General features: G+C 28.5%; 1 protein-coding gene and 1 long non-coding RNA gene across 2 annotated transcripts in view; one reads left to right on the forward strand and one right to left on the reverse strand.

The window, feature by feature from the left end:
* Positions 1 to 24,514, reverse strand: part of LOC129960605 (uncharacterized) — a 238,245-nt gene extending 213,731 nt beyond the window's left edge. Inside the window, exons 1-2 of the mRNA XM_056074115.1 lie at positions 24,409 to 24,514; positions 21,877 to 21,970 (exon numbers count right to left, since the gene is read on the reverse strand). Coding sequence (XP_055930090.1) covers positions 21,877 to 21,936 — 60 coding nt within the window. The 5' untranslated portion in view covers positions 21,937 to 21,970; positions 24,409 to 24,514. The remainder of the gene's footprint in view (positions 1 to 21,876; positions 21,971 to 24,408) is intronic.
* Positions 12,900 to 17,288, forward strand: LOC129960607 (uncharacterized). The gene is made up of 2 exons (XR_008783636.1): positions 12,900 to 12,932; positions 16,855 to 17,288. It is a non-coding gene; the product is annotated as an uncharacterized LOC129960607 (long non-coding RNA).
* Positions 24,515 to 27,461: the final 2,947 nt, after the last annotated feature.

Here is a 27,461-nt window from a genome sequence, read left to right on the forward strand (position 1 = left end):
AATGCTTTCTTAGAACAAACAGTAAAAATGCTTGTTCAGTACTGCTTGATACAATTTATAAATTCTTAGCTTTAAGTTTTTTAACATTGTTGTCTGTTATCTTCATTCATAGACTAATAAATCAGTCAGTAAGTAGCTCTGAAACGAAATTATCCCAGAATTATACAAAATGGACAAATTTTTACTTTTCAACGTCACTCTGTGGGCCATCACGAGTACGTGGATAAGAAGATGCCTGATAAATAAATGCCGGAAAAATCAATTTCCTAGAGGTTATAGCAATGGCGCCTGCCCGATGTCGGGCCATACCTTCTACGGGAAAGTTCGAAGCATAGGCCGAAATGATAGTTTAACAACTAATTTTAGTACTCGTGCTGCTATTAACAAGGGATTAATTTAGATACACCAGAGAATCCAGAACTATGGGTACAATTACTTTATGTCTCATTTTTAAGTGATTACTTTATGTTAAAAAGGATTACTTTATGTCTCATTTTTAAGTGATTACTTTATGTTAAAAAGGATTACTTTATGTCTCATTTTTAAGTGATTACTTTATGTTAAAAAGGATTACTTTATGTCTCATTTTTAAGTGATTACTTTATGTTAAAAAGGATTACTTTATGTCTCATTTTTAAGTGATTACTTTATGTTAAAAAGGATTACTTTATGTCTCATTTTTAAGTGATTACTTTATGTTAAAAAGGATTACTTTATGTCTCATTTTTAAGTGATTACTTTATGTTAAAAAGGATTACTTTATGTCTCATTTTTAAGTGATTACTTTATGTTAAAAAGGATTACTTTATGTCTCATTTTTAAGTGATTACTTTATGTTAAAAAGGATTACTTTATGTCTCATTTTTAAGTGATTACTTTATGTTAAAAAGGATTACTTTATGTCTCATTTTTAAGTGATTACTTTATGTTAAAAAGGATTACTTTATGTCTCATTTTTAAGTGATTACTTTATGTTAAAAAGGATTACTTTATGTCTCATTTTTAAGTGATTACTTTATGTTAAAAAGGATTACTTTATGTCTCATTTTTAAGTGATTACTTTATGTTAAAAAAGATTACTTTATGTCTCACTTTTAAACAAAATATCTTTTATGTCCCACTTTTTAGAACAATTTGTATTTCTATTTGATTGAAGATATTTTTGTTACATTGTTTATTACAAATGAAAAAAATAGTAGATTCCAGGTGGAAATTCATTGTAATTTTTAATTCAGAAGGATAAATTTAGTATATAAAATGAACATCAATGTTAGAAAGGCAAACCGGTCATGGCCTGTTTTAGTATTTACATACAGATCATGACATCGATAGTTTTTATTTCGTCTAACCGGGTTATGATATAGTTAAAAGACTCGTGATTCAATCACGCAAATCATTGAATAATTAAAACCTTCCCGCAATTTATCTATTGGACGTCGCCCTGAATTTAATTTACTCAATATTAATTCATTCATGATTTTTATCACCATTCAATTACTTTTAACTAACCCATTCATCAAAATTTTGGCGATGTATTTTCCATCGATTCAGTAAGATCAAAGTGCCAATTGTTTAATTAATTTAAATCTCATATAAGCAACAGTTTGCTAATTTAAAAAATCTGATAATAGTTTTTTATAATAAAACCTAAACGTCTTTATACAAAGCATATAAAATATTTTTAAATGGTAATTTTAAATGGTAATCAGAATATTTCGAATCTCGAGGAAAAAATCGATGCAGATATTTAAAGATTTTTAATTACCAGAGTTTTAAAAAGTGATTTTTTTCAATTGTTGTATTAAACATATATCACTGAATCGAATTGATTTTCATTACATTTAATCGAAATATGTTATGTTGAGTGTCGTAGTTAAGTTTGTCGAGAAAAGAAATTATGCCATTACATAATATACTATAATGCTAAGATACTTCTTGCATAATTCGATATTCTCAGAAGATTGAGAGACAGCCTGAAATGGGAAAAGTAGTCACTGTATAAAAATTTTAATGAAAATATTTCTATAGAAATAATAGGATTTTGAATTATATTTTATATATTTATTATATATACTATAATTTTTCGTATTATATGATACATTTTGTAGTATTTTGAGTAATAAAAATAGATTTTGTAAATAAAATGCGTATTTAAAATGAACTTCTCCTAATCCGGTTCTTACGTTAATCCGGTAGTTTTCTTATCTGATGTTTAATGGATTATTGAGACTTTATCGCACTTTTATTTGAAAACACGCACAAGCAATAATAGAATAATTTTATCTTATATTCGCACACAAATATAATATACTCTCAATTTTACTAAATTTATTCCTGAAGTTTTCATAAACAGGTAAATATTTCATAGATTCAACTATTTAAAAAATAACCACTTTAACGGCTTTTAAAGATATGAAATTTTTCCTCTTTGAAGAATAGCCATTTCATTTCTTTATGTAGAGAAAATTAATGAAAGAGTTTTGTGTCATTATCATGAACAATATCAAATTTAAGAATATTTCGATACAAATTAAACTTTCATCAGGGTTTAATTAATTAAAGCCCGAAAATTAGCGATAACAATTTTCTTTTCCTTTTCAACGTCTAAAATTACAGGTAAATTGAATGCAGCAACAGTGAAGATTTTTTTTAACAAAATGTAATGAGATTCAAGATCATTCATCTTGAAACATATATATAAAATGTTACTAGTTTTAAACATTTTTAAATTGTTTGTTATTTGATGTCAAAATATTATATTCTAATTATAAGATATGAGTAAAAAGAGATTTCAAATAGTTTTTTCACATTTTAAAATAAATTTCGTTTTATGATGCAATGTGATATCTTTAAATTCACAAATTTGACTTCAAAGTTATCTCTTTTTTGTTGTTGTTTACATTGACTTTTCTTCAAATTTCCTTTCAAACGAGATCAGGCAATTACTTAAATATATGTAATTTTATATCTTAAAAGATTAAAATGGAAGCGAGTCTAGAGAGATGAAAAAGAAATCGCTTTAACGATATAATTAAAAGCGAGTCTTGGCAGATAAAAATTGTTTTAGAGATAGAATTAAAAGCAAGTCAAGCTCGATTAAAAATTAAACATAGTTGCCATAATTAGTGCCTTTAAGAAGATGGTTTAGCATATTCAGAAATCTTAGAGCTGCTGTTAAGTATCTCTTGTTTAACGAGATTTTACCAATCAGTTGATTGTTATGGTATTAAATATAAGCTATCTAACGCCATTTTCAGTTTACATCAATATTAGAACAGTTTTTAGATGCTTTTGCCTTTAAGCAAGTATTAAGAAAACTAGAACAGACGCAAAGTAATAAGAATATCATCTCAAAGCGGCGAAAGATTATTTCTTCTCTTTTTGAAGCGTCACGTTTCTTTCATTTTAACCAATTTAAATAAAGGAATTTCCATGAAAATTGCAGAATGAATACTTAAAAAGTCAAACGAAATTATTGTCAAATTGTTTTAGCTTGGATTCCGAATTTCGAAATCAAATTGATTATTGTCGATGAGGAAATACCTTGAATGTGTCTTTGCTTCAAGCAAGTATTTACCCAAATTATTTTTATTGATGTGAAAATCACGTTTTTGCCATCTGAACATTTTTTATTGCTTATGGTGGCTACGTGTAACAGAATAATGTGGAATACATATACCTTTAGATTTATTTCTTGAATAATATAAATACGCTTGTTTTTCCTTCTTTATTTTTGTCATTTCGGATTTTTTTTTGTTGTATTCATTGTTAAGGTAATTGCATGATAAGGAATTCCTGGATGTCATTAAATAAAGATATTAATGAAATAGCATATTTTACATATCTATCAAATATGCGCTTTGAAAGTAATAGACTTATGAATAAATTTTGATATTATCGTTTGAAAATTCTGATGAATTCCTACTTTATATCAAATATCCATTCATTGGCAAAATGGTATTTGACCAGATAATTGCGAACTAAAATTATTTGCTAAAAAGTAAAATTTTGATAATCATGATCGATATTTAAAATTTGTTATTAGTTTCAAATGAAATTTATGATATGAATTCTGTATAATCAGTGTGAATGGCATTTTAATAAAATAGCTACCGTTAGTTTATAACGGTAGCAAACCTTTCCATATAAATACTAAGAAGGCAATTTTTTTCATTGTCTGGAGTTAAAACAATGTCTGGAGTAGATTTTTACTGTTAAAAACTTAATAATTATAATGAAATCGTGCCACATTTTTAGAAAATTGCTTAATGACAGCGTTTATCGGTACCCACAGGAGGACACGGGAAGATTCGAGGGGGGATATGCGGGGGAAAATGTAATTGTGGACATTGATAGATAAACTGAATAAGAGAAACAGACAAAAAACTATTGCAACAATTGGTATTTTAAATCCAAATTATGTTTCAGTATGACAAATCAAAAATTGTTAAACTGAGTCTTAAATAATTTTAATTCAGAATATCAGAAATAGTTTATAACGATAGCAAACCTTTACATTTAAATACTAAGAAGGAAATTGCCCAATGGCAACGTTTCTCAGCTTGTGGTAGGTTTACCCCCTCGAGGACATGTGAAAATTCGGGGGCTGGGGTATGCGAGAGAAAATTTAATTGTGGATATTGATAGATAGATTGAATAAGAGAAGCGGACTGTTGCAACAGCTGGTATTTTAAATCCAAATTATGTTTCAGTATGACAAATCAAAAATTGTTAAACTGAGTCTTAAATAATTTTAATTCAGAATATCAGAAATAGTTTATAACGATAGCAAACCTTTACATTTAAATACTAAGAAGGAAATTGCCTAATGGCAACGTTTCTCAGCTTGTGGTAGGTTTACCCCCTCGAGGACATGTGAAGATTCGGGGGCTGGGGTATGCGAGAGAAAATTTAATTGTGGATATTGATAGATAGATTGAATAAGAGAAGCGGACTGTTGCAACAGCTGGTATTTTAAATCCAAATTATGTTTCAGTATGACAAATCAAAAATTGTTTAACTGAATCCTAAATAATTTCAATTTAGGACGATATGGATGTTTTAATTTCAATTAAAGTATATATTTTGTCAGAATTAGTATATTTTGTGAGGAATAAAATCATTCGTCAACATTTGATCATAATGCGCATGATATCATTAAAGTATGAAATTCGTTGTTTCAAAGAATATGATTACTTATTTCTGAAAATAACTAGATATACTATAAATTAACTAAATTATGCGTTTATTTCCCTAACCTTTCATAAAGCTTTCAGAATATTCCATTAATTGTGCATAACTGCCAAAAATAAATATGTTTTTGTGTTATAATTTTATTACTCGACCTGTATGCAGATGTTTAATTATGCATAACGGAATAGGGTTGAGCTACATGAAGTAGTACGCAAATGATACGCAAAGTAAAAATACAGCGTTGAGAAACCCTCTCCTATGATATCATATCACATCCCGAGAGCATTAGTACAACTAAAAGATATAGAATTTTCAATTAAACATCAGAATAAATAAATCTGAAGAAACAAAGAGCTTCAAGCAGTAAGAAGCATTTGTTCTCTTCTGAAAGCATCGACGAAAACTTGTGACATTTTTAACTTACGGTCGATATCATTTCAAGCTTACTCAGTGTGGGTTTCAAAATCATTTTTTTTTAAAATGCGTCTTTGAACTGTGATGATCTTCTTCTAGAGATACGATGCGTTTCCATTTTCTCTAATGAGGAGAAATGTTTAAAATTATTCTTCAAGAATAGAATTCTTTAAGCCCTTTTGTTTTTCGATTTAAATTTTCTAGGGAATAAGATACCTCTATTTAAATTGCGTTGCAGCTTTATAAATCTTTATAAATAAATGTAGGAATAAAGGTAAAATATAATAAATTAAATTATGAATTCAAGTTAATTATAAACAAATCACTAAATTATAACTACTTTGCACAAGAGGTTTTGTATTTAAGTAAAAAAACAACTTATATTATAGTGTTAATTGATTATTAATATGAATAATCATTATTTAGAATGAACTAAAATTAAAAAAGTAAGAATGAAGCGCAGTGTAACTTTTAAATAATTCTCGCCATAAGGAGCATTAAATTCTTTTCCTTGATTTAATACACCGCTTCTGTGTTTTTGCCACGTTAACCTTCCAGAGCGCGCTTATATGAGAGATACAATAGAAAATAATTTCTTTGACATGTGCCGATTTAGGCAAGAGAATTTTAGGTTTCTTTAAAAGAATGTTTTAAACATTAAATATTTTTATCCCTATGATTAGAGCGAGAGAATCTGCTGAATTCAGTAGTTTTATAGAGCGTGTGCAGGATTAATTAAATAAAAAAGAGCGAATTGGATCAAGAAATAAGAGAACCTTTTAGAATGAGGTTAATATGGGCTAAATTATGATACAAATTAGGAAATTAATTGGGCTTTAAATTATATATATATATATATAAACCTAAATTAAGTCCTAATTAATTTATTTCTTAATTTTTATCTTATATCTTAATTTAGTCCATATTCATTCTAAAATGCTCTCCTATTACCTGATCCAATTCTACCTTTTTTATTTAATTAATGCTACAGAAGCTCTGTAAAATTTCTGAAATCGACAAGTTCCCACGCTCCTAGTGAAAGGATAAAAATTTGTCGACCTATACACATTCTTTTAAAGATCCCTATAATTCCCTTACTTAAATCGACACGTGTAAATAAATTCCTATCAGAATCACAAAGTATATAATCATGTGGATAAATATTTCGTGCTCTCTTTTCGCTCTTGTATTGTGATGTACACGTACCTTGTCGCTTTTTGCTTGCACATAGATTATGCCTCGCGGGATGGAATAAAAGCGAAGTATATATATATATATATATATATTACCATAGAACGTTTGGAAAACATGACTTCGGTTATTGTTGCAACTCTTTTTGTCGAATTGTTAGTCAATGTTTGGAATTCGAGGAGTTTGCGAATTTGCTATTTGTATTTCAGAGATATGCGCGACGATTTGAGTTAAGCTTTAGCTGTGTTATATTTTGATTGAGGTTTTTTAAAAATTAATAGTTTTATAATATAAATGCAATCAAAAGTTACATTATTTACTCATCAAGCAATAAAGAAAAACTGCTTAGGAGGAAATATATACGAAACCTGGCAAACTCTCTTTGAAAGAATGCGTTGAGCGAATATCACCTTACTAATTTACAAAGCCAGCTAAAACAAAAAGTGCTGAAAAGAAAACCAGAACTAGGTTTTTAATGCATGAACAATGTGTCATCAGGTAAAATCCCAGTTACATCAGATTTACTCAATTACAATCAATTTTAATAATTAGCTTCTTAAAAGTTTATACATTATAATAGCGTATCTTGGAAATCCGAGCGAATTTTATTTTTAATATAGAAGACGCAGCCGCTGAAAGGGTTAAAAGAGGATTAGTATTCAAATTATATATACTGTGTAAAATAACAAAATATCAATTCAAAATCACTTGTTCTAAATAGCAGTTCATCGCATTATGAAAATTCATTTGAAAATCTAACTCTTGTCAGAGCGTTTGGGATTTAAAAGCGATTCTATAAAAGAAAGCACATATTACATAAGAATAGGCATAAAAATATCTAGACGTTTTCAAGCATTTTGGTTGCAAAACAAAACACTTTCAATACTTTACAAACGATTGTCATAACTGCCAACTAGTGAGTGTTTTTCATGTTTTTTCGCTAGTTTTAGTTTCACAACTTACGCAGCGTAAAAATGATTGCAAATAGCAGAAAGTTGAATCCATGAATAGTAATAAAAAGGTTATCGTTTGACCTTGCATTGTTTTCAGCATAAGATGCATTTATGGAAGGTAAGGGAAGCTGTGGTAGGTATGTGCAACAAGTGTGGATTGTGCAGTATATACTTACTTTATTTGCGGAATTAATGATACGTATCCGAACTGGGAAATTCTGTGAGAAAAATGCTCCAACTTGCTTTCACGCATTTCCAACACGACGCTAATTCATAAGAAATATGTTTTGTCATTCATTTCCTTTTCATTCATTATTTTCCCTTCTCTTTCTTATGTTTTTTTTCAAATAAATCTTCATGTAAGCAGAGTTAAAAAATGTGGCTTTTATTATTACATAAAAATTTATTACGATGATAAATTTGATTTTTGATATATCAATTTTGAATGAATTTGGAAGTGTAAGGCAAAACGTTCAGGTATTTTTAATACAGGTTCCTCCTTAGTAAATGGGACGTTCATTAAAATGTGGTGTCAGTTAAATGGAAAAAGTATTGTCTTTATATTAAGAAATTTAAACGCATCTTCATATATGCATCTTTGACTAATGCCCTTTTAATTAGGGTAGGAAAATTGTTGATTATAAGCAAGATATTTGTGATGTTAAAATTAAACAGTGCCACCCAGAGAATTATTAAAAATGAAATACAAACACTAAGCTTAATTAATTTAGCTCTAAACAAATTAATCGTTGTTGAAAAAATAAATTAGGAAGAATAATTGATAATATTGTTAAATTAACTTTGGACAAATTTATTTATTAAGAAATAATGTTTAGATGAAAAATAGAGATAAAATTAATGTATTTATCCATTTTTTTGTTTTTTTTAAAATTTAAATTCTGATTGTGGTAAGATGAGTCTCAAATGAAATACAAAAATGAAACTCATGTTAATTAAATTGTTTACATTTTCATATTTTAGATTAGAATACCTTTCAATCTTTTTTTTTTCATTGGCTTTGTTTTGTTATACGAAGTATTCTCATATTAATTTATCTGATTAATCAACAATCTTTATATTTGTTTTCAGTTACTTTTCCATCTGCATTTCTTTGAAAATCTTTTTTAGAGAAAATATTCCCCTGTTACTCTGAGAGATATAAAAAAGTTTAAAATTATTTCAAAAATTCATTATTTTTTCATTAAGAAACCTCAGGCACTAAATATCTTTGAATTCCGCTGAAATACTAATTTTGTTGGAAAAGGTGTTGTTTGAAATATTATATTCAATTTTCTAAATACTTCCAATAATTTTAATTATATTTCTAAGAATAGTAAATCTTATTTTCAGTTTAATTAATATTTGTTTATAATTAAAATATTTGGAATTCAGAAATTTTGTCTTTATATTTTAAGTACACGTGTGTAAGCATCGTATTAAATTACGGATTCGTTGTTCGAAAAATAAATGTTGCCATCTTTAATATGAGGATTACTATCGAATAAGTCACCATTATTTTCTACATAGAATTTAATGAATCATAAAGCTAGTTCAAAAAGAAAGTTAATTCGATACTAACTACTGAAATGTAATGGAATATTATTTATAGAAATAATAGAAATATTTTAAGAAAAATCTTCATTTTGACCCCTTTTCAGCCAGGAGATCTCAGTGCGCGCCTACTGCTTCTCGCCTGCACAGATCAAATTTTTTAATCATTGGTTTGAGAGGATTTATGGCGCAAGAACCGTGGTTTAGTTCGTGTTAATTGATGTGAAATTATAATGATATAAGATGAAATTTAGATGAACAAATGTCTGTTAAAACATGTGAAGAAATTAGCTCTTCCCAATAGCAAATAAAAAATAAAGTGAAGATTAAATTATCATTTATCACAAATATGTTTTTTGCTAGACAGTTATAATTTTATTATATGTTTTTCTAATGTTATTTCCTTTATGTATGTTTCCTTTTATGTTATTAGATTTAATGTTATGTAGCAAATGTGTAAACAAATTAAGTGTATCTGAAACATGCGTGCTATAATGGGTCCCATTTTCAAAAACTCTTAAGCTAAGAAACATGTTTCAATTTAGCACATGTCTTTATTAAAATATTTGATTTGATCTGTTAGATTTGCATACCGCTTTGAAGGGATACTTTGGAAATGTGATATTTTAAATTTATTATGTGCTAAATTGCAGAAAAATAATGTATTAAAATCGTTACAAAATTACATCGATTTATTGTAATGAATCTTCGTTTTAAACTTCACTGAATCAGAAAAAAATTCAAATACGTCGGCTGGTCAGTATGTAGTATATGTATACGACAGAAAAAAACGTAACATACTAAAAGAAAGACATTTGGTATCTGGTTTTTACACCAAAATTATTGATATCTATCAATGACCAAATTCTTCAGCAGGAAGTCTGTCAAACCATCTGTCTGCTCAGATATGAAAATGATAACTTAAATCCCAACAAGCAAGATGAATGAAATTTGAAATATAATTCTAGTATCTGAACTGCTGATCTATACCGAATTTTTGGCGTTAATTCCACGCTATTAATAATATAGGTAAATGAATTTGTAACTTAATATCAGTGTAAATTCGTATTCAATTTTGGGCCCACACGGCTAAAAAAAAGAGATCCAAGTGCAGACTCAATTCTTTTCATTGAGCTTCGAAGCTTAACAGAAATTGCGCTATATTGTGCACGAATAAGGAATTGTGACTAAGTATTAAAAATGTCATAAAGTATAAGATTAAATTAAATAAATATGTAAGAAAATTATTTTCGAATTTATTTACTGGAAAAAAATTATATTACAATATTTTTAAAATAATTTTTTATTATTAAATTTCTTTTTTTTATTTTGTTAAATTTTAAATTTTCAAAATTTCTTCTTAATAGGAAAAGATTTCAAACACCATTTATTGACTCTAGGACAGCACTTTTCATCTGCTTTTTCTCCTTTCAAACAATGAATGGAAAAACAATACAATGTTACTGCGCATGAACAGCAGAAGAAAATTGAATCTGAGTGAAATTTCAATCCTTGCAAAAGCTGTCTTCTCTCTGCGAGGAGAATTATAATGTTTTTTTTTCTTCTATGTGTTACTCAGAAAACTGAAAACTGCAAAATTGAAAGTGCGTTAGATTATTGAAAAAATTAAAATATTTTGGGCAAAATTAAATAAATTAGGGATTATATACGGAAACATTTGTGTGGGTTGGATGATGTAGTAAAAGAGTGCCTATGCACGGGCTGCTCTTACAACAATAAAGAGTTTCGAGCATTCCAAAACTTATTTCTGAACATATCTGCAAAATGTGCGTATCTTATTTGAAATGAACCCTTTCCCTCATCGTTAAATCATATAATCATATTTTTTACGATTGAAAATTTTTCACAACATGATTATAATATTAACAGTACTGAAAATACTGTTAGATTCTCTCCACAAGTAATTAATAGAATGTGAAATAAATTAACAATGTTAAGAATAATCTTCATGTACTAGAAGATGTGCCCGTTTAGATGGGCTGTTATTCAGTCAACAATATCTTGATTAAATGTCATTTGACCTGATTAAATGTTATTTGTCTGTGTCTCGCCCACTTTGTCTGTGTCTCGTTCTCAATCTTGATAACTTTTGCTTTCTCACATGAAGTTCATAAAGATCTCAAATAAAAAATAACCACTAAAATTGAATTGAAACAATTAGTTATCCAATAACAAAATAATGCGCTGCCAAATACAAAATTTAAAGAGAAATTCTAAAAGAAAAATTAGAAATAACTTCTGACTGGTCTTGAAATTAGAATATAATGAATCAACATAAATATAAAATAATAAAAATTGCCGACTTTAGCTCATTGGCATTTGCTATAATCTAGCATCAAACATGTAAATAGAATAAAAAGTTTATGATCCGATAACCAATTTTTAGTAATGCTTAACTTTCTTAATTCACACATAAATAATCAGTATTTACGCATTAAAACAAAAACCTGGCCAATATTTTTTGATTTCAAAACAGAAGTTGAGATTTATGTTTCCGATAACGACGCAGATCAAATGGGAAAGATATGTTTTTAATTCTTACAGACGACTGTGCACTGTTATATATAAGTAATGATGTTTTAAAATATTATTTAAACTAAATTAATTTCTTTATTTTTAGCTCAATTTAGCCCATATTAACTTTATTCTAAAATATTCTCTTATTTCCTGATCCCATTCCACCTTTTCTTTCTAATTAATTCAACAGAAGCTTTGTAAAATTGCTGAATCGGCTGAAGACCGACACATTCCCACGTTCCACTCCCAGTGAAAGGATAAAATATTGCTGATATAAACAAATTCCACTAAAAGATCACTGTGTTCCCCTTGCTTGTGATTGACATGTGTTAGAAATAACTATTGATATCTCACAGTATATATTCACAGGGATAAAATTTTTATGAGTTTTACTTCATTTCGCTCTGTGTCTTTCTGTGTTGAGTGTGTGCTCGTCGCTTCTGCTTGTACATAATGTGTGCCTTCCCAGTATGAAATAAAACGACGTCAAAAAATCGAAAGTCTCTTCACTGTCTTCGAAACTGCTTTCTTATTTAAAAATTATATGTTTACATTATATATATTTGTTGAAGTTCTTTAAGTTGGAGGATTGCGGATATAGAAACCTAATATCGCAAGTTTCACTCAATATGAATCAGTCAAGATTTTTGTTTAAAAATGTGGTATCTCCCCATTGTTTTTGAACAATGGACCGCGGTTCCCTATAGAGACTGTTAACTGTTTTCAAATTAGTAAGTGAAAACCATTAAAGAAACAGTAGAGTTAAAGGTACTTCAAACTAATTTATTTATCTATTAGTTATATTATTCTGCATTATTTGTTCAGAACATAACATTTTATGACAATATAATATACTTAATTATTATTATTAATGCTATTTTGTGAGAGAATACAATAATTCCAAATCATATAAATTTGGTAATAAATATAGGTAATCCGTAAAAGTATTTGCATCAATAAAATATTTCCCCAAATCTGACATAAAAGGCATTTTGTTGTAAACACGACAAATCTTTAGCAGATTTGGCGAGGATGCATTTATTATGATAGCAGATGAATAAATGCAGCTGAAAGAAGAACTTGCATATAAAAGTATGTGCTTGCTTTATTTATTTTCTCATGCTTGCTTTATTCATTCTTACTTCAAGAGAGATTAAAACAAAACTTTATTATTTGATTAATTTTTACAGCACGAAAATCTAGCAGCATAACAAAAATAAAAATTATTGTTATTCTCAGTCCGAAGAAACTTTCATTATTAATGACTAGCTCTAACGACATTTTAACGAATCTCACTGATTCATCCGTATCCTTTTTTTGTGTTTCTTTTTTATAAAATTTCAATTTGCTGCATTCTTCTAATATTTTCATAACAGAAGTTATGAATGCATTTCCTATGAAAAAGACAAAAAATGTTCCATACACTTATCTATGCTTCGCTTGTTACTTTAATTGCAAACTTCCTTACCGAACCATATTGTAGTTACTTTGAAGAAACTTTTCGAGTTTTTCAAGTCCCACTTCCTTGAATTTTGCAAAATATTATAGTCTTTTCTTTGTGATAAAACAAAAACGGACAATAATAGATGCATTCATTATTGCATGGAAGGATAGCTTAGTGATTCTACATTTTGTTGAGTGAAATTATAAAACAAATTTGATTAACTTACATAAAATTTTCCTAACTTTCTGTTTCATATATAATATAATAAAGGTCATCTTTAGAATTTAAACTGAGAAAAAATTTTAAATATGTGTTTGTTGATTAAAAGTTGAGACAACTCTTTTTTGCTCTTAGAAGAGTTAGTCAAGAAAAAAAAGTCTTATGCTTCTAACATTGCTTTTTATATATATGTAATTTCTCTTTCTTTCCTACAGTTTACTCACATTTACAAAGTGTTCACGCATACATAAAAACCATTTGGAACGTATACTCTCGTCCTACTATTATACTTAAATCATATTGCACTGTTTGTGCTTAGTTTCGTATATAATTAAAAAAATACTAATATTTGTTTTGGAAATCTTGTCTTCGGCTGAATGAGTTCAAATTTTGATACAGTCATGCAATTTTTATACCAAGATCATATAACAAATTTCATTTATGTATTTTTTTTTTTTAATCGCGTTGCATACATGCGAATGGCTAGAATAACAGACAATCAAGTATTGGCCTAGTTGCTCCATATTTTGACATATATCTACAAACAAAGTAATAAAACCATATGTCAAACTTTATCAATCTTGCTGCTATTTGTTTAATTATCATATTCACATGCGTTCTCAGTGGCAGTCAGATAGTTTTTAAGTGTGAGAGTTTTGGCAGTAATCGCCAAGCTTACTTTCTAGACAACACACTAAAGATTAACAATTACAATACATTAGATTAACAATTTATTTTTCTGCCGTTTTGAATTTTCTAATTTATAGAGTGAGAAACAGATGGAAATATATGTATGATTTAAAAAAAAATGTTTTTTCGATCTTGAATAAATCTAAATCATGAAGTTGCATCAAAATCTCGATATCTAAGTTTTGGAAGAATACAATGCTTTCGCTTTTTATACTTCTTAAAAGAAGAAATAAGAAGATGGGCTTTGGTAACTTGGTGGCAGGGTTTTGGTTTTGGCGTATAAAGATAGTTAATATATTTTTTCCGAATATTCAAAGTGTATATGGCTATGGTGCAGATTGAATATGCCCTCGTCAATGAAAATCATTCACATTGAAGCTTAGAATTGTCAGAAAAAATATCGTTTTATTCATCAGGTCTATAACTAGATTTTAGAAGTTCCTCAAAATAATCCTCAGATAGTTTCAAAATGGACGTTAATTTAATAATTATATTAACGTATCTGAAAGTCATGAATATAAGAAATCTAGCGAATTTTTTGTCCTGAATTTATGAAGTAAAGATAAACGTCCCACATGGGGAGGCACTTTAAAAATGGGGTTGAGAAGCTTCCGGTAGGGTAGTTGGTTTTCGTCATCCTAGTGGTTAAGAATAATGATGTAGAGCTCAGCCACCTCCTGCCGATGATGGAACGTGCCTTCTATGGGTGGAACTGTACATTTGCCGGTGATAGCCTTTAGGACTCAATCTTAGTTCTTGTCTGCTTTTGTCGCGGCTTTCCGATCATTCAGTTTAACCGTATACTTTCGGGTGAGTCGAAGTGGCTCAAGTATTCTTACACTCAGTTTTCTGAACGTAACATATTTTTATGCAAACTGTTTGATTTTGAATTACTTGAGCTTAGAAAAAGGCTCATGAGAATTCTATTATATTAAACAATACATTCGTTGATTGTCAAGTATGACATAATTTGTAAAAAAAAGGATAGAATAAATCAATAAGATTAAATCCTATTTCAATTTTAATAAAAACTGAGGGGTCATTTTTTTAAAATTACATTTTAATATGTTGAAATAATGTTTACAATCACTCGTAATTGAATTTATCTATAAATAATTTGAATTTATTTATCGGAAATTTCGAACTGTTTTAAAATTTGTATTCATTACTCTGAATATATATAGTATATTTTTATAAAAAATTCTATTTGCAAATCTAACTTCTTCGATTAGAGAGGAAAATAGCGGAGATCAATGAAAAATCAATATGAAAAAATAATTAGAAAACTTATTAAATTGTATTGAAGTATGCAAGGTAAACACTTTTATTAAATAATCCGATGACTTCATTTGCAATTTCATCAAAGAATAAATTTCTAAAGCCGTACCAATGTAGCGTATGAAAATTTTCCAAGTTTTACAACAGCATAGAATCTATTAGAATGCAATTTGTAAAGTTATTAGATAAGTGGAGCTGAATTTATTTCCTTTACACTAACATCCTGTTTAGAAGCAATAACAGCTAACTAGGGACTACGTCGTTACTTTGAGCTACTGACGGATGACGAAGACGTCACACGAAATCAAATTCTCTCTTCCGACTAGCATTTTGGAAACGTATTTCGCAGGACCGGGACTTAAAGCGGGAAAATCCCGGTCGATATGGCGCGTCAGATCATTATGCTTTGATTCTAAAAATAATCAAAAGAATGAAGATTCTGAGATCCATCACTCAATAAAACAGGTTGACTATATAAAATATATAATACAATATAACAGCGCATTAAAAAAAAATTAGATCCAACGAATAATCTTTTTTAAAATTTTTAATATGAAAAATTTATTTATGAGTAAAAAACTGATAATGTAGTTCATTTATTCAGTTCGCGACAAAATGCCGAAAATTGAAGTTGTCCTAGATTTTTTAGAATGCCAGGTTATATTATGAACTGATATTAAACATTAAGTAAATAAGTACTTGAATAGATGGTGGACGTATTTTATTTACACTACATTTTTTTAACTACATTATTAAAAAAATTCTAATTTAAAAAAATTAATATTTTTTTTCAAATTCTCTAGTTTTTAATTTTTTGCTAAATTTCCCATCATTATAATATTAAAAAGTAGCAAAACTGTGTATTATTTTGCTGTTTCATTTTAAAAGTTAATATTCTGGAAATATTTCAATGTAATCGTGCTGAATTTTCTGTCTATAACCAAAATTAACTTTTAACTGTTTTAAAAAATATTGAAACTTAAATGCAACAGATTGATTTTAACATGTATAGAAGCCTTTTTTTAATAAAATTTATAGAATTATTTCAAAAATTATGATGCATGAAGCATTATAAATGCATTTAAATTTGAAAAAAAAAAAAAACCAATCGTTTTGAAAAAAAATCATTAAACACATACTTATTAATCTGAACTCATTAACTGTTCACTTAATTAAATAGTAAATGTTTTAATGTTATTTTAATGGCATATAAGCATATATTTTAAGACAAAAAGCTATAAAACAATTTTAATGTTTTAATCTTTTTTACTAAATTCAGACTCTACCATCTCGTTAATTACTGACAATCGGTAGGGCAGCTGATAAATACTGACAGTCGAGCAATTCAACAGTTTATCACAGCTCAATTTTCTCTTTTTTCAGAGGAAGCGCGAAGAAACGGTAGAGTTGCGACATTTCTGGACACAACAAAATTAAATAATTGTGGTTCGTGAATGAAATCATTTCATCTCTCCTTCTGACAAGATGGGGGAGTCTTGTGTGACTTTGCTTCCATGTGGTTGAAGGTCGTGACTAGCATAACATCCTGCTTTGTCGGATGGATTCGAAAAGAGACAATGGAAAAACAGTACACGACTGTTTAGCAGATGATGAGCCAGACAGTCAAGGAGGAAAGGACTGAGAAACTGCCGTTACACTGCTGTTTTCTATTGCTTCTTGTGTGAGGTTTGTGTTTTTAAGGCTCCGTGCGTGAGCAAGGTCAAATTGTTCAGACCATTTTTATTTCGTTTTTCTCCCTTCCATGTATTGACAATGTGACTGATGTCTTTATAAAACATGCAACAATGAATTGTTAAGATTTTGTATCTTCACATTTCACGAAGTGGAAAAGTGTGCTAACCCTGCCCTTAATCACAGCGTTGAAAAGATCATCATAAAATTCTTTCTTTTTATTGAAGGGCGCTTATAGGTATTGAGGAAAAAAGAAAAACTATATTTCCTTGAAAAAAAGTTGGCAAAAAAAATATCTGAAAAGAAGTAATGAGTAAGAGTAAAAAGCCCGACGCCAAAAAACAAATTAATATTTTTTTTAATTAAAATTTAACGAGAAATAGGATTAACAGAGCTTTGAAAATTTAATTATAAAATATGAATACGAAAATAAAAAAAATGTGAATGAGATGCATTTAAATTATTGAACTGAAATTGATTTGTTGATCTTCCATTAACTTAGGAAGCATTTCGTATTATCAAAAATTTATTTTCCTTGTTTCTAATTCAGTTCCATTCTATTTTTTTTTTGGTAAAGCATTTCGAAACTTTAAGTATAAAAGGCATACAAGATTAATTTATATCCATTTGATACTTTTCTGCAACAAAAGCTTTCTAGGGATTATGTATAAATGTAATATTCAGCAGTTTCTATATTAAAAATTAGAAATGAAACTTTTATTAGCAAAATAATGTAATAACTATAATTTTACATTACTTATATATATTACAAATATTTTGCAGTTATACTATGATTTTTTCATTAAAATCGAAAGACAATTCGGGGAATTAAATGAAACGTTGACCCAATGTTTCATTTTTGGAGCAATAATTATTTTAGTGAATAAAAAGGCGGATATTATAATATTTCAATGATAGTTTCTCATCAAATAAACATCAAGAGTAAATGGCGAATGTCATTTAGATTCAGGATATTTTAGATATCGATGAAAAGAGAAGGTTCAGCCGTGGATCAGTCTCTAGAAATCGGTATTCTTCCAATAGATTTGGGATGTCTATTCACTTTGCCAATGACTATCACTATAGTTGGAATCTACAAACAGAACTTGATAATTTTTTAAGGAAAACATTGCAGAACTGCCTTTACACGTTAAAATAAAAGCGTGGTAAGTTATATTTTAAGAATATCATCTTTTAAAATCAAATCTAATTATCTTTATATTAAACTATTTATAAAATTGACTTATAGGTTTAAATAGAGACAAAGAATCAAAAACCAGCACAGTTATGGTTACTCCGGGATAATTAATGAATTCAATTCAAACACAAACGGAGTTATTTATCGTGCTGTCAAAAAATCTAGGGAGAAACGACATTAGGTTGCCACGACAGCATAATCAAGGACTGAAATCAACACAAACGTATCCCCATTCCGGTGCATCCCGCAAGTCCACCACTCTCGAAAGGGTATACCTGTTATCGATATGGAGATAACTCAACCCCACATCTTTATTATAACAACCGAGGGGAGAGGGATAATAGTACCTTTTGATTCATAGAGGTACACTTGCTTTTACAGTACAATAACAACAAAAAATTTTTAAGAATACATAAAAAGAATGTTTAAAAAAATTGTCATGCTGAATGATATTTATTAATGTGAGAGAATGAAAGCAAAGAAGTTTTATCCTCATTACAGCGGGAATTTTGCTGCATAGGGAGTTACAATAAAGAAATTCCACTACTCTTCAGAAACATTATTGAATATAAAATTGATTTTCTGTATCGATGTTATATTATTTTCATGATGAAATAATTGAATATTTTTCAAATATATTCAAGAAAATTTATCAAATCATATACAAGAAACATGCTTGACGCATTGAAAACTATTAAAGCACATTTTTCGTTAAAGTATTTTTTTCGAAAAATAAATTTCTTCGATTCTGCTAAGAGGAATTTAACATTAAACACTTAAACATAAATATTAGTTGAAATACCCTGCGTTGGGAAAATTGATCAATACTATTTGAGAACTATGTCAAGATTTGAAACAACTATAAGATTTGATAATAGATGTAAATACTAAATTGTAATTTTTCATAACAACACACTCATCTCAACAACATTTAAATAATTTTTTAAAAAACCAATTTTATCAATGTATTAAGAAATACAGCATTTTTTTCGACTTTGCAATCTTTAATTTATATTATGAAAGCATGAAAATATATTTTCCAAATTCGCTATCAGGTGGCGCCTCGTGGATAGAGTCAAAAATCCATTAGATTCATCTATATTAACTAATAATTAATTTTTGAAAGGATTAAAATAGAGAACTGTCAAACATAATTACAAAAATGCATCGATGTTCAAAAAATTCTGCATTTCAGAAAACAAGTGCTATATCGATTACAAAATTCCATGCTTACACACGAGAAACAATTCAAATTAAATGAAATTATATAAAAATGTTTCAGTTACCTCTTTTCCATGATACGCATTCAAAGATTCCCATGATAATAAAAGTTTATACATCATAAACAAAAATCGAAAACCATTTTCGAAGCATTTAATGGTTTTAATCTCCAACATAATAATAATTCCATACATCAAAAAGATATCAAATAAGCAATATATAAACATATAATGTAAAATGTATATTATTTGTTACTTGAAAATAAAATACTGTTATAACAAATGATTATAGTATTTTCCCACTGTTACAGTTATCAAGGGAACGGGGGATTAGTAATGTTAACCGGAAAAATATGTAAATCCTAAAGAACAATTTAGATTAATTACTATTTAAACTTTACCTGTGGGGATCAATAAAAAGTGTTATAAACGATGGGAAAACTTTAAAGACAGGAACTTAAAAATGGGTAATGCTGTATCTATTCTTCTTTTTTGTGGTTTTCTCAAAATTAGATTTTCGGTATTTTCTAAAAGTGCTGCTCTTGTGGCAATGATCTTCACACAAAAAAAGTTTTTTCTTTTTTTCATACTAACATAATAAATTTGTATAGTTGCCATGTAGAAGAAACCAAAACGAATTTTCGTTTTATTAAAATAGAGTTCTATGGAAAGAAATCTATACAGGGTAAAGAATTAAACAGTATTCAATTAAGCGTCCATGACATTGACATTTTTCAAAGCAGTTTTCTTCAATTGCTTAATAATGCTAAAAGTATACAAAATAACAGTTAGAAATAGCTATAAATGACTAACAATTTAGGATGTGGCATCTTTAGTAGACTCATTAGTCTGTTGAAAAATGAAAGAACTGTACAATGGTCTCGAATTTGTAAGAAGTAGCTTTTAGTATTGCATACTGTATAATGGCTTTTAATGCAGTTATTCAAACCAAAATCAGTGTCTACGCTATCTTTAATTTGGTTCAGGTCATGTTGAATAAGGCTGGCGTCGGCTAGAATGCGCATCTGTATGCGGGAAAGAACTTACTGCTGCACGTTCGACAACTTTGAGGTTGTCACGCTCTCACACACAACAGTTTATTGGCTGAGGTCTGACAGATGAATCAGTTTCACTGTACACACTCTCTCTCATTGATTACTCTAAAAAGAATTCTGGGAGAGAGCTACAGGTAAATTTTTATTACGTGCAATCTTTTCAACGTGACCACCATAGTAACATGATATTAGACATTAGCATGCCAAAAAAGCAAAATGTCTTCTAGAATGAGATGTATATTAAGTAATTTCACGACCTTATTTCTCTGAAGAAATGGTTACTTCCTTATTTTTGGCTCAATATCAATTTCTTTGTATAGTTTACGTTTTTCAGACAACACACTTTTGTGTAACTAATGCTTTAAAATGATTAGTTACCAGCAGCACAATAGATTAAAATAAGATATGACAGAGAGACTATCACAATTTTATGCAAAGTAACAGCAATATTTAAAGAGTTGAAGTTAAAATTGTATACTCCAGTATCTAATTTGACTCTTCTAACTATCGTCTAATGCATATCGTTAGTATAGGATAAAAGTGACCAAATCGAAAGAAAAAGTACAATGAAATTAGAAATATATGAAATGATGAAATATATGAAATGATGAAATATGTGAAACATAATGAAATATATGAAACATAATGAAATATATGAAATGATGAAATATATGAATAATGAAACATATGAATAATGAAATATATGAAACATATGTGACTTATTATTTTTTCCGCTACACACAACAATTTTATTTCAAAATAATGTTAATAAATTAATCTATTTTTTCTTTTTCTTTTGCGGTAGATACTCTTAGTAATATCCGGACAATATATTTAATAAAGAAGGAAAAAATACGTATTTGTTAATGTAAGAATATCGATGCTCAATTTTTCAGACCGCAGTGAGAAATAAATATTATTTTTGAAATCAATATAACGCATTTAATAAAATACCTGATTTAATGGCATCGGATTTTTAAAAAAATTAGTTTAATTTAAAAAAGAAATTGGTTGACACATATAATATGAATTATTTTGAAAATCTTAAGTTTTCCAATTTATCTAAATACTGTATTTACAATCATTCCTGTTACTGTTTACATAGCACCGATGATTTTCCTCAACAAAAATGTCTAATAAAATCATGATTGCAATTTTTTAATATTTTAATTTTAATAGCCTATAAACAAATAAAAATATCCATTAAGATAGAAAAAACTACTAAATTTATCAGGCTCACCTCCTCGCCTTTTATTTCGAGACTCTCATCAATATTGAAATCCTGTGAATCAGGCTCCATGGGGATATTATTTTAATTTCTAAACTTGAAAGACCTGAAAATAATAATAGAAAAATTAATTCACTAGAAATACATTTTTTTCATCTATTAAATATCTAAAAAAAAAGAAAATGGTTGAACTGACTACTTAAAAATTCAGTCAATAAGTTTTTAAACTTTTGTAAAACGAATTTATTCTTTAATGTACTTATTTTATTTCAATAACATGGAAAAAATGCAATTCATATAATGTTTTATGATTTCTTTTTCTTTTGTAGGCTACGGCCACTTGATGGCTTCGGAAATCCAAAATTCAAAACCTAATTCCCTGAGATTTCGCCGTGGTCATGAAAATAGTCTTAGCTGCATCTAATATTGTAAAAATGCTTTCATGTTGGTGCTGTGCGATACGCAGTTCAAATAATTGAATAAACTTTTGGCCGCGGCTCAAAATTAAGAAGTTTGTCATGTTGAAGTCTTTGATTTTTCCAAAATGTGATATTAATATAATATTATCCTTTAATTATTTGCATTTTTCCTTTTTCTGTGTGTTCATCTATGCATAATAGTATAAAATTATATATAAGCGAGTAACAGTACGTACATGCGTTATGTAATATTGTTGCACGTTATAAAACTTTTACAGTTTATTGAAAACATTTTATTTTTATTGCTAATATAGCTGATTAAAAAGCAAATTCTATTCTTTCCTTTTATTGCTAAATACTAGGAAAATTTACGACCTTCATATAAGAAATCTTAAAATTTATCTAATCCTGTGCTCAGATGTTTTTCAGAAAGCGGAGAGAAATTGATAAATGTTTTATTTAATCAGATAAAAGTGAAATGTTAAACAGTTCTCAAATATCTCATGAATTAGTGTTGTAGTTATAACGGACATATTGAGTAAATAGCTAATTTTAATTTAACTTCACATCATTACTACAATTACAGCTATAGAATACCTTTTAATGCGACCCTTGTCTAAATATGAAAAAAGATGGAGGGTTTCATATTCACACTAATACATTTTATATTAAAACATTTTCTAAAACACATGTAAATAAAGCAAATTTAAATAATTATATTTAAAAATTATCAAGTAGTAATATCTTGTTACCATCGTAAAATTTCTTTGATAACACGATGCTATGGTATCAAAATTCTTGCAGTGTTACCAAGATATCAAAGAGTCTTTGATACCATGATATCTTGGCATCAAAGAATCATTGATACCATGATCCTTTCATTTGCGCTAAAGACTAATAATATGATCCTTTCATTTGCGCTAAAGACTAATAATATGTGCAGTATATATATGCATAATAGAATTTACTTCGAGCAGACAAAGTCATTGTATCTTTCATAACAGGATTGAATATTCTGAATGGCAGTGATTACGAATTTTTTTAAAAAAAATCAGCATCTAGTTTGTGTAATGATTTTCAAATATATATTTGTTAAACTTTTATTTTCCTATTTTCGCCTGTACTTATTACTAGATCATCCATAAAACTTTCAAAAAATAAGAAATTAAATTAGATTTAAGCGTTTCGATTAAAATGTATTGACTTAATATTCCTATTTTGCACCAAATAGATATTCTTGTTACAATTATTTGATAAATTTATTTTTGATACATATATCAAAAATACGATTCACTTTAAATAATAGTTTCGTTTTCTGTAGTACAGGCCCTTAAAACATATATAATTTATTTTTCTAATATTTTATCAAAGTATGTCATATAAAACTGAAAGCCTGTATTTTACAGTTAACAACTTGTTGTCAAATAAAAAGATAAGATAGGCCTGATAAAAATTATTATCAAAAAGTACACAAACACATTTACATACATTTTAATCTAGAAAAATATACAATTGCACTTTGATAAGGAGAAAATAACACTTTATATACTATCAACTAGTTCTTGTGGTAAATTTATGAAACTAAATATTGTAAAAAATGGATATTTTAAATTATAAAATTTTTCACCTTTCCACTGAAAATTCTTGGTCGCATTTTTTCCTATACCAGTGGAAAAGAAAGTCGATAATCATTACAGAAATAATATTTTTTTATAAAGGTTTTTAAAATAACAATCATAAAATGATCCCCTTGATTTAAAATAAGATAGTTATGTAATGAAGTAAACATTTTAAAATAACCAATACAATAATTATTTTAAGAAATAAACAAATCCACTAGCATTTTATCGAAAATCATTATGCATGCTGAGTGATATGCTTCAACTGTCATCTAAACACTCAAATTCCAATTTAATTAAGCAAAATTATGAGATTATTTACCCTAAAAGGCTAATTTTCAACTACCGACCCAAACCTGCAAATCTTAAACTAAAAAAAGAAAAACTTTTTATATTTTATTAAAAATTACTAAGCAAGCTAAATAGCCAACTTTCAACCGAAACATTGACAACGATTATCAAAATATTAATGAAAACAGAGGGATTTTCAAAGAATTCAAACTTACTCAAAGCACGTGAGATAAATAAAATCTCCAAGCGTATCCAAAATAAAGCACACTAACGCATTCCATTTAGACAAAATTAGGCAATCCCATTGTGATGAGAATCCAGCGAGGTACTCCTTACCACCACTTCCATCTCTGAGGTATGCAGCCTTGAAGTTAGAGTACAGAAGTGCAAAAAAACCAGAAGAGCAGGCTTGAAGGACGATGCTCTGGGCACCATGGACTGTATCACTGGAGCACATGTGATCGGATGAAAATATTAAACAGAAAATAAAAGAAAGCCTTTTCTTAACTTCCGCACCTGAGAAGAAGTCCGGAATCGGTATCTTGCCCAAGGGAAATTCGCATAAGGTCAACGAACACCAACGTTTCGAACGGTACCCTTAACTTGATAGATGCCGACATACCGGTAAAAATGTGTCTTCGGCTGTCAATGAAGTGATGTCTTTTTGTTTTATTTTTCAGAGTAAGAAGACCTTCGAAGCGGAAACTACGTCTAGTCTATATTTTCCAGGCCTATTAAGTCTTTTTTCCTTCTCGTTGTTCCGTTCTGTTGGGTTAACTAATAATAGTCGAGGCTTCCCCTCCCTCTCCTCAGTTGGTGATTGCATGCTCTGATCGAGGAGAAATGCGTGGAAAAAAAAACTTTCTTTTAAAGTGTAACTGTGAGAATAGAAGAGGCGAGCTTGAAAACAAACAAAAATATCACGTAAATAATCATTATTTAGATCCGCAATAAAGAAGGCGCGAGTTTCGAGAGAAATAAGGTTCATTCAAATTGAGAGCTTTTATTCGTAAAAGAGGCAATAGATTTAATATTTTAGGATTTTTATAAAGGTCAAATATATTTTGGTTACCAAAAATTCTGATATATTTGGAAGAGTTCTCGAAATTAAAAGAAGTATACGAACGATTGGAAGGAATTATCAATATTCTTTTTGTAATCCATCTTCGTCTTCTACGATCCATCAAAGTAAATAAAATATTCCATAAATATTTGATTCTTTCGGATCGCCACGCCCTGGCATCTAACTTTAGTTTTCTCTGTCAAAAATGAAAAGCAATGTAGCAATAAATTTACTTTCTAATATACGAAGTATAAGGAAGGTATTGTAATTGTCAAAAAATTTGAGCTTGAGATTTTAGAGAATCTCACCGTTTCAGACTTCCATAAAATTGTAAAGCACATGTTTGACATTATGCTTCTCTGTCTGTCTGTGAACTCGATAATTCAAAAGCGCTTTTAGCTAGAAGAGTGAAATTTGGTATATGGACATAAATCATATATGTTCCTTTCAATTTTGTGCAAAATTCATTTAGAGGATTCTGTCTGCCTGGTTGATGAAGAATAAGTGACTTCAATTACAAAATATAAAGAAATAGGTAGATAAAATTTGGTACATAGTTCAGCATATAAAATGTAGATATTTATCAAGTTTTAAACCAAATCTATCAAAAAATTGTAGATCTGTATTTTCACAAGCATGCAAATGCGATAAATACAAAAATGCATTTGAAGGGTAGTGTCATATTTTGATTTTAATCGGTCGGAATAAAGGTGTCCAAAAATATATGCTAGCACGATAAATTCAGTAAAAATACTAGATTCACGCCAAAGATCTAAATTTCGTGAGTATTGTACGCCAATACCATGCAAGCCATTATCTGTCTTACCCAAAGTCCACACTTTTATGCGGGGAGGAGGGGTGGGTGGGTAAGACCTTTACTAGAGAGTATGCTAGAAAGTTTAGAGGAGACTATAGCCGCTGGTTTACGAAGGTATGTGAAAACTTTTAGAAGGTTTTTTTAAAAGGAAATGAATTACTTTTTTTTTAATACAAGCTACATACAATTTTAAATGTTAAAAAAAAAAAAAGTGGACTATTGCTCCTCGAACTACTTGCATCCTTCCACAATACAGTGAGCTTTGGGTTTTCCTTCATAGTACAGAGAAAAGAAAAGAATGTAAATTTTGGATCAGTACTTTATCTTAATTGACCAATTATATCTAAAATTACTTTGGGTTTGATTAAATGAAATTTGGTACACAATATTCCATTTGTGCAATTAGTCTTGGTTTTTGATTTCCCATTTGATGAAGTTTAGCACTTTGGCATTTTATTGTAAGATCAAATATAAACAAAGCGTATTTTGCCGAAATTTTCATATTTTAAAAATATTCTTCCTCAGGGAAAAGGGCAAAAGACCTTTCAATTATAGATATAATTATTGGTTCGATATTGCATGACGAAAAGTACCACGATGATAATTGATGATGGTCATTCATATCGTCTTGAAGAATCATTTTCATTCGATATCATCACTTGAGATCATCTTTATTGTTATAATAAGACTTTGATTAATGTCTAAGAAACAATATATACCCGGAAAATGTCAGATACTCTAACCTGTAATAAGGCGTCATGGAGTTCTTATATAGCTGTAATTTTATTACGGATGAACGATTCAGTCATTGAAATACTGAAATTATTGCATTCCCTAGTATTGGTATAGAAATACGCCTATTTTATTGACCCGAGAGAGAGATAAAAAAAATTTAATGAAGTTTTATTTAAAAAATGTGTTTCTTTTTTAATAGATGACGAAAAAATATCATTTCATCTCCAAACTTTTAGAATTCGGAAGTCACTCTTGGAATCTCTTTCAAACGAATTTTGGAATTTTAATCAGTCGATGCAAAACATCGTTTAGTGTTTTATTCAGCTTATTTATCTACTAGCCGTCTTTGGAGATCAGCTGATTTGTCTGGACTATTGACTGTGTTTATTTTCAGCTAATTTCATTTATGCATCATTTAATGTTCATGATTCCTTCAACAAAGTGTTTTTAGACATCAAATTGTAACTGACCTCAAAGTCGAGTTATTTCAAAGGATTACAGCTGTTCCGCTTTTTTGTGTACATAAACCATCCTAACGAATTCAGGTTCCATAATAATTTAGTGATATTAAAAAATTGTCTAGGCAATCTATTTGAAACTGCCCGTTGTCTTTTGCTGTAATTCAGTTTCACTGTCTAATTCCTCATTCAAAC

The sequence above is a fragment of the Argiope bruennichi genome, chromosome X2 (genome assembly GCF_947563725.1).
Source record: "Argiope bruennichi chromosome X2, qqArgBrue1.1, whole genome shotgun sequence".
In the NCBI taxonomy this organism is placed as follows: Eukaryota; Metazoa; Arthropoda; class Arachnida; order Araneae; family Araneidae; genus Argiope; species Argiope bruennichi.